The 9,484-nt window shown below is 38.0% G+C and overlaps 1 protein-coding gene across 2 annotated transcripts in view; it reads right to left on the minus strand.

The window, feature by feature from the left end:
* The window catches only part of LOC111220567 (stromal membrane-associated protein 1-like), a 113,403-nt gene extending 106,398 nt beyond the window's left edge, over window positions 1–7,005 (minus strand). For both annotated transcript variants that reach the window (XM_022743682.1, XM_022743681.1), the window contains exon 1: window positions 6,784–7,005. In XM_022743682.1, coding sequence (XP_022599403.1) covers window positions 6,784–6,901 — 118 coding nt within the window. In that variant the 5' untranslated portion in view covers window positions 6,902–7,005. The remainder of the gene's footprint in view (window positions 1–6,783) is intronic.
* Window positions 7,006–9,484: the final 2,479 nt, after the last annotated feature.

The following is a 9,484-nucleotide window of genomic DNA, read 5'->3' on the forward strand; positions in this document are numbered from 1 at the left end:
ATAAAATCACATAATTGATTTCATGTTTCAGGCTTTTCACAGAATCATGTCTCTCCTGTATAAAAATAGCTGTGACATAGTCAACGTGACTCATAGGGCATGGCTGGGTGCTGCTGCTTTATGACTAACATAAGCAAACATGCCATAGGCTGCAGGGTGCTGTGTCACTGACTGATGGAGGAAACACAAGGCAGTGGATCAGATTTTAATGAGCTAAAAGAAAAAAATGGTTAATTACTTGATCAACTGCTCTGATCATAGAGTAAGAATCAGCAGTGACGGGACAGACACAGAATGAAACGTTTATCTATGTGTGAAAATACTGTATGAGCCTGTGTTGGAGCAACGGCCAATGCAGCTGCGTCACACTTGAGTTGGAAATAAATCAGCTTCAGACTTGACTTGGACTCATTACACAATGACTTATGAACAGTAGGAGCCTTTTAACTGTTGTGGCTTTTATGTCGGACGCATAAGCTGCAAACACAGCTTAAGCCTATGTTTGATTTTTACTTTCAAGTGTCTTTATTGAAAAGCAAACTTGAGATTTGCTTGTTGACAGGGTTACAAGACACGTTAGCTGAGATTATTTGTTTGTTTATCTGATCTGATAGTCAGCCCCTCTCAGCTATGTTTTCCTCAGGGAGTGAAAGTCTCTGAATCACCTGCTAGATCATAAGCCACTTCATGTGCCATGTAATACTTATGCTTATTGAAATCTGATCAAAATTAAAACATTACAATAATTTCCTTGTCACGTTGTTTACAATAAACAATAGTTCCCATTAATTCTACAATGAATACATGAATAAAACCCATCCATTGCAACAGAGACACACAACTGACAGATGTGAATCAGTTCATTTATTCATTCATTAATTCACACAACCCATATTACTTAATTGTTATTATGTTATGAACTTAATTAGAACTGACTAACAATTTGGAGGCTTTTAAAGGACAGGTGGTTCTATTCATTGTTTTCATGTTGATGCTTCATGTTTGATATACTTGCTCTTCAGCAGCTAACCTGTTCATTTTGTAATAAAAGTGCAAATTTGGTTCATATATAACTTAATATATATATTGATTCATTCATTACCCATAGTGCTTATCTTTAAAAGACTGCGGGGGGGCGCAATCCCATCTGACATTGGGCAAGGGCGAGGTACACGTTGGACAGATTGCCAGTCTGTCACAGGACTGACAATTTAGTGTCGCCAATTAACCTGCATGTCTTTGGATATTGGGAGGAAGCCGGAGTACCCGGAGGAAACCCACCCAGGAGAACATGCAAACTCCACAGGTTCGAACCAAGAACCTTCTTGCTGTGAAGCGACGGTGCTAACCACTGTGCCGATCCCTGTCCTAGCTGGCATGTATATTCAATTTATGGTAAATTGGAGTAAAAACCTTCATGTTTTACTGTTTTGCTGTGTTCTATGTTGAGTCTTAACTTGCATAGGCTTTCAGAGAAAACAAGAGCAAACACCTGTATTTACTGTATATGCAGTAAACATTTCACAGGATGTTTTGTTGTGTCAAAGGTGGTTAAAGTGGAGAAGGACATGGGAAATGCTGATAACAGAGAAGACAAGTCATAGAATACCTACTGAATAAGTAATTCCCATTAGTTTAGGTGATTAAGTACATTTAGCAATGAGCACAACACACACACACACACACACACACACACACACACACACACACACACACACACACACACACACACACACACACACACACACACACACACACACACTACTTAAGGTTTACAGGAACAATGCCCCATAAATACTGTAAATCAGCTCACATGAGAAAGAGACACATTCTCCACATTAACCAATTTAACAAAGCACAACAGCAAATACAGCCACTCTCCTACCCGGCAGGCATCAGTGAAGGTTTGTTTACAAGGCTTTCATTATCAAACGATTATTTCCATTATGAAAATCATATTGACAAAAACCTTTAATTGTGTGTCCTGTCAGTCTAATCACAAAGGAAAGCCACGGTTTGCAGAAGAATGATGTTGTTTGTGTTGAACCACAGCCAATTCAAATACTCCATTTACAGATAAATCTGACCAGTTGATCTGACATATAAAAAATAATAAACATAATACACAAATAAATAGGGGAGTGAGAGAAGATTAAAATCCTGAGTAAATATTAACTATAGCTCAAGAAATCCACCTTCTCTTCAGCCAACTGGGGCTGTACCAGAATCAAACACCAGCAGGGGAACTAGAGACAAAGCAAATAAACTACAGACCCACAAGTCATGGCAGACAGCATGTTATTAGTGTAAGAGTGATGCATTCACACAGTGTCAGCAGAACGGGAAGAACAGAAAAAAATCGCCTAATTCTGACTTGGGTTCAGGCATTATTTTAAGGTGGTAAGCCTTATGTCTGGTTCATACTTCTGCGTAGGATCAATGCAGAGCCAACGCCATTGTGGGTATTTATACTCGTGCGCCGGTGTGTCTGCATCACTCTGCAATTACAACACCAAAACGATAGTTGGCGCTGGGGTTTCCATTTCACTGTGTGTGTACTTTAAAAAAATGCTGACTGAAACTGAGCGAATCAAGCTGGAGCTGGAGCTAATAAACAGTTACTTTAACTTTGATTACAGCAAAGAAGAAAAGACATCTGAGGAGATGGTGTGTACGACCACTGAACTGACTGAGTTTTCAGTGCTTGTCCAGTCACTTAGAGACATGGACAAGAAAAGCTACCAAGCAGAACAATCACACTTGTCACCACGACATGTAATTACATTTCTATGGAGGTGCACGTGAGGCTACAGCATAGGGTACAGCAATTCAACGTATAAACAAGGCTTAAGTGCCAACCTTTAAGTCACACAAACTATTTTTTAAACTAATTTGCTGTTTTTGTTGTGTTACATATTTATAGCAGCAAACCAGATACAGACAAACTATAAAATGAGCTGAATGGTTTCTATTAGAGTTGATACTGGATTTTATTTTGATACTGTAACAGTGGTGGAGCAGTTGCAGCCATTCTGCAAACAGTCTGTTGACATGTATGTGACTCAGTCAGATAAACATCTTGAGAGAACTTATTTGTATTTGTTTTCATGAACACTGGAGTGAAATATCAATAAGTGGAGAATAGTGTTGTGAACATGGAAATGTTTGAACAGTTAAATGTTATGCAATCAATTATGAGCGCTCCGCATTAAACTAAATAAACTGTTAAAGTTGTTTCAGACATGGTTGTTTGTATTGTGTTACTGCAACTTAAAAGATTTAAAGCCATCAGTCTCATTAAATGAACTGGGCAGCCACAACTAAGTTTGGAGTCACACCTAGAATGTAGAGACAAATCTTAATGGAAGAAAACTGAAATGGAAGCATTTGTATAAAGCAGATGTATTCAATTAGTTTTTTTCTCTTGCCCAGTCAGCTGGCCCTGATTGCTACACAGTGCTGAGAAGTAGATAATGTAACTTTGTCATTGCTTAAATAATTTGAACCAATAAAGTGGCCAAGGGATGAAATTAAACATGTCTATCATTGACAAACATGTTTGGCCAAGATTTTATCACAAAATGATGTCAGGTCTCACACACACACACACACACACACACACACACACACACACACACACACACACACACACACACACACACGTTAGTTGCTGTAGCTAGTAACATTACTCCTAAACAAAAAAGTCCTGCAATAAATACCATTTATTATTTGTACAATATCATCATATGTAGTACCTCTCTCTTTCTCACACACACACACACAGCTTGCTCGCGGCTAAGTTAACATTAGCTTACTGCTGTCTCAAGATTAACACTGACACTGCATCTAACTCAGCAAAGGTTCAACAGCTGCAATAAATGACTGTTCTTTTTTAAATGTTTTTAATTTTATTTATTTGTCCAATAAAATGATACGTTCAACTTTAGCTGCAATAAGCTGTGATTATCTACCTGCTGCTTTAGCTGCACCTGTGCTTCACTGCCATTTTCTTTTCTAATGAACTTTGACCTAGATCTAATAGCGACGTCACAGTCCTCCAATTAACCATTAAAGCTCACACTTTGGTCTACAGGCCGCAGCCGGACCCTTCTTGGGTTTCCCAGTAACATCATCAGTGAGATGCACACACAGGCAGAAAATGACTCAAAAAGCTTATGAGGAGCTCAACATGTTTTTTTCCTAAAACTGCACCAATCACAAAAATATTAAGTAGAAAATGTTCACTGTCTCACAAAGGACACCTGCCTGTTAGCTCAGAGAGCAGAATTAGCTGTTAGCTCCATTGATTTGATAAGAGTCATGGATTTCATGAAGGCTGTTGGTGGTTTTACACAGAAACAGCAGGGATAAACACCTGTTGTAAGGTGAGACAGCTCACACTGTTACTGTGTGTTTATGGCTGTTTAATGAACATTGTTAAGGCTCGGTGTTTGACATGCCTTTAAAGTTTCAATTTGGGAATCCGTGACGGCTGATAGAGAACAGACTTATGACTATGGATGGAAAATGTATCACGTTGTTCATAATCTTGAAGCTCGGCCTGTTTACACTGCCGTCACCACTGACATGAGTTTCTGCATAAGTGTGGCACATCTTGGATATATCTGGTGTCTTGCAGCATCTGTGTGTTTTGAACGCACACATATCATTTCTCTATACCTATGGAGCTAACTTTGTGTATAGCCTCATTCATCATTACAACTGCTTCTATAGCTGCTGTATCTCACTGGAATAGGTCATGTTAGCTGTCTACTAAAGGTGGCATGTGGTTATAAGATAATCTGCCATTGTAGAAGTGTGTTTTCCTCCTCAATGCTGCACACAAATCCTTGATTGTTTTTAAGCAGGAAAATAAGGGGTGCCACCATAAGGCCAAAAAATAAACATAAATACATTTCTCCCTTGTGGACTGTTTTCTAAAAGGAGAACACAGGACAAGTGATTTACACAGTATAGTCATGTTATTCTGTAGCAGAAAATAACTATTTGATTTCAGTTGGACTTTAAAGCTACACTGACCATTTCTCTATGAAAACTGAGCAAACTCAGACTTTACTTAATTTAAATATAATGTGTTTGTATTGCAAATTGAGTTAGGTCTGAAAGGGTTGCTGTAGGCTACTCTGTTCTGCAAACAGAACTGTGTGTAATCTAGGTTTAGGTTTACACCTTCAGACACAATACCAGGCTAGGATCATGAAATGCTATTTGCTATTTAGATTAACATCACGGATACAACTAAAATTTTACTTGAACAGAGAAAAAAAAAGCAGCATCAGCAGCAATTTGTGGCAAATCACGATCGAAACAGATTCGCTGACTGAGGGAGGTGTGGTACTACAGATTACACTTGTCAGATGGCAGCATAGGCATGGTGTTGACGCAAAAGGAATTTAATCTCAGTCATAGGTAGCCCCGATACGAGCCGTTCACAATCCACTCAAAAGTCTGGGAATGTCATACTCCCACACGTAAACCTAGGTTTAGACGTTTAGCCAACGGTCACGAACATTTGCTAGATCAATTGTTTAAAACATTATTACATTAATGTGTCATCTTTAAATTGATACAGGTCTATTCGGATATTTCTGGCATTCATTAAAAGGCATAAAGTTTACATCTTGTTGTAATACAGTATTGTTAAGTGAATTTCATGTATGCCGAATTGAAGACTGGTTCCTAACGTGTTCTGAAACATATTCTATCAAAATGTAATTTAGACTCTGTGCAATTAAATATTAAACTTTTAAATTTTTGAATGGAGTTTGGGTGGCGGTTGCTCTGCAAGAGGGCATCGCCAGTGAGACGTGAGGTGTTGGCTGCAGCTGCAAAAAACCTACAGTATATGATGCTGATGTGTTTTTCTGACATTCAACGAACGATGTACATCTCTAATTCAATGTTGCCTACACAGGACACGCATGTTTTCCGCTCATAAATAATCCAGTCAAGGACATGACACCGATACTGTCGGGCAAACCTGTGTCAAATCAGCAATAGTTAAACATTATAAAACCGGGATAAGCGGCCGTCTGATTTCAAAATAAAAGCACATTTTAAGAGCCAAAAGAAAAACATGCATTAGTGATCAATTAAAATCACAGCGTTCCCTATCATGTACTCTGTTGCTGGTATTCAGTGTAATTTCAACTATAAACCCCGTTTTACATAAATAATCATAATAATAAGGCTAGTCCAAGTGTTAATTCATAGCTCATAGCTCGCCTGAATTTACAATACATGTATAACAATATCATTTAAATACTTCACTAATATACTTAAAATATACTTAAAATACTAATAATATAATTATCTGCCAACATGGCTCATTACTTGTGACATTTCCTGCCTCATTTTTTTTATTGTTAAAAAAAAAAGTAATGCAAGAACCCAGTGAGGATTTTACTTTGAAAGTGCTAAACGGAAGTTACACGTATTTTGTTGCAACTTGAACAAATATCGCTAAATATTATTCATTTTGTCTTAATTCTGACTGGGCAAACAATAACCCAGAATGTTTGCATTGTACAATACAAATATACGCAATGAAAAAAAATATTTTAATCCCTATTACGCAATTTGTTATTCAGCAACAAGGCTGAGACGATGTGAGCCTAGCTAAACATAAGTGACTCCCATCTCAATAACGTTGCAATATGTTGCTAGTTTTAGCAAGCCGTTAGCTACCAAGTTCCCACATCATTTCATCTTTTCGCCCTCACATTTCTGACAGAGGTTTACAGCAAAGACTGTCAGGGTTACCTTTTGCCTCACAGTCAGCACAGTACTTGTTGTCTTCTTCTCTCAGCAGTTTAGACAGAATGGCCTGATGCTGCTCATTCAGTTTCTGGGCTTTTTCTCTCTCTGACCGTGTCGTCATTTCGCCAAAGTTTGGAAGTTAGTCCTGCTTGTGAAGAGCCGATAAAAACCACGGAGTCCTCAACTTGTCTTAGAAAGGGTGGGACATCCCCATGTAGCCGCACAGTACCGCCTGTATTCAGTTAGCTTGCAACCTGCTAGCAAGGTAATATGGATCCAGGGCAGCATCATCCCTGCTGCCTTCAAGAATATCGGAATTTTACAATTGCGCTTGAATCAGAATCAGCATATAACGGAAATAATTCCAGTAGACAGAGAGGAGATGGGGACACTGATAATGGTTGTAGTAATTATCAGTAATTGCAAATTGTAAATTCTGATTTTATCCAATATTAGTGTGTCTAAATATTACGCAATGCAGGAGCAGCATCTTGTTTTGTTTTTGTTTTGTGAAGTCTAATTGGACTAACTGTTTTTGTTTGTTTCCATCTGCCGCATCTAAACCTGAAGGAGTCACTCAACAACTGTGGGGTTGCTTCCAACAAGCTCTGACACCAGTGCAGACAGCAGCGATGGAGGCACCTCACACACAGCCAGATGTGATGGAGGTTCCTCACCAGAGAGCTACATCCTTGCTGCTGCTCCCTCATCCTGATACCTACTGTTCAAGTCATCAATATATTTGTAGTATTTTTGCTGCTACAGCAGCACTGAACTGCCCACTGCTGGCTGAAGATGTTCCCATGTTTTGTAAACCCACAATATTTTAAATTTGAGTAATTTGTCTCCATGTTTCTTGTTTGTTGTGTTATTTATCCTTGTGAAGCTCTTTGTAATCTATGATTTTGATAATTGCTATATAAATAAACTTATATTATTAATAATAATAGCAACAAGATTTTCCATTGGTATGAGTGAGTTGCCAGGTGAAGTTAAGTGTAACAAAGCACGGGTAGAAATTGACATTTTAATGCAGAAGCAGAAATGTCAGTCAGTACTGGCAACTTTATCAACCCCCGCACTGATGTGAGGGGTGTTCAGAAAACCCCTTACCCCTTAAAATACCACTTAAAATACCATCAGTTACTCATGTGAAATGGGCCTGGTGCTAAAAAATCCTTTAAAGGGCAGTACAGTCTACAGGATAATCAACTTCTCAAGGACAAAGCTGTCCCTTCTTCATTCAGCTGCATGCAGTCAGACAAAGAGCTTAGGTTGACATCTCCTCTGTAATGTCCTGAATAACATTATGATCTAATAATAAACGGTTAAAAATAGATAGATTTTGGTTGCATGAAAAATTTTACTGTATCACCTTTAATGTGGACAGACAGCAGGACCAACAGCAAAGAGACAGCTGTAACGTGTTAGACATTGACACGGCACAGGCAAAGTAGCAGGTACTCCTAAACAAAAACAACATGACAAAAATTAAAGATGTTATCAGGAACACTGTTCAGTAAAATTCATTTAAAAAGTTTATCATAACAATAAAAATTTGACACAGAGAGAAAGTGTTAAAAGGAGAAAGTACAAATAATACAAAAGTTAAAACAATTACAATAAATTAATATCAAATATATTTATATTTATATATATATGGTGTGTACCACATTGCATTTAATTACATGTGATTGTACCAGATAAACTCAACAAAACCTAATCATAAAAGTCAGCCATAGGTTAACAGAGCAGTTGGTAGCTTAGAAAAGTCATCTGTGAAATCTCAAATGATAATGTTGAGTAAGAAATTTTCAGACATACTAGTTCATATTTCATCTTTAAAGCAGACAGTTTCAACATACACACTATGATCCAAAACTAAAGCAGCTCCACTACGTCATGACGAGCATCTCAGGCATGAAGTGACAGCAACATGAATGAAATTCATTTCACATACATAAAGGTCCTATACCTCTTAGTGGTCTTCACTTTAAAATACAGTATTACATCATGAGACTGAGTAAAGGAGCGGTCGCATCACCAGTCATTCCCTATGAATGTTAAATAATAGATCAAATAAATAGGAAATTTCATTCAGCAATGTCAGCTGAAAACTAATGAGAGTTTCAGATGGACACAAAAGCTCTGAGTTGCAATCACCCTAACTTTTTTACCTCTGAACTTTCACATTAATACCCATCACCACTAGAGGACAGCACAGACTCATCCTGTCACTCAAGTCCTGTATCCTAAAGGTAGACTTTCTGCTAAACCATTAGAAATTTGGCACAGCTTACTGCATGTCAAACCATATTCCATATTGTATGGACATCAACTATGGCAGGGTTTGTGTCTCTACATTAAGGAAAAGCACCAGTCACTTATTTGGAGCAGTATCTACACTATGATAATGGCAGTAACCAATGTTCCCTTTAAAGTGATCTAGCGACCACAGCTAATAATTTATCCCACTGACTGAATAAAGATGTGTCATCAGCCACTGTGCTAATTCCTTCCCTGAAATTTAGCCAGTAAGAGAGAAATTGTTGGGGGGTTTTCATGGTAAGATTCATGGATTGTTACATAGCATAGGATGCACTCAATACAATATATTCATATTAGTTCCTATGAAGGTTAATATGGTGCAAGCCTTTGAGACACCACTGAGAAAAAAATCCCTCTGAAACCAAAGGATGGATTC

The sequence above is a fragment of the Seriola dumerili genome, unplaced genomic scaffold, assembly GCF_002260705.1.
Source record: "Seriola dumerili isolate Sdu_G_001 unplaced genomic scaffold, Sdu_1.0 BDQW01000073.1, whole genome shotgun sequence".
Taxonomy (NCBI): Eukaryota; Metazoa; Chordata; class Actinopteri; order Carangiformes; family Carangidae; genus Seriola; species Seriola dumerili.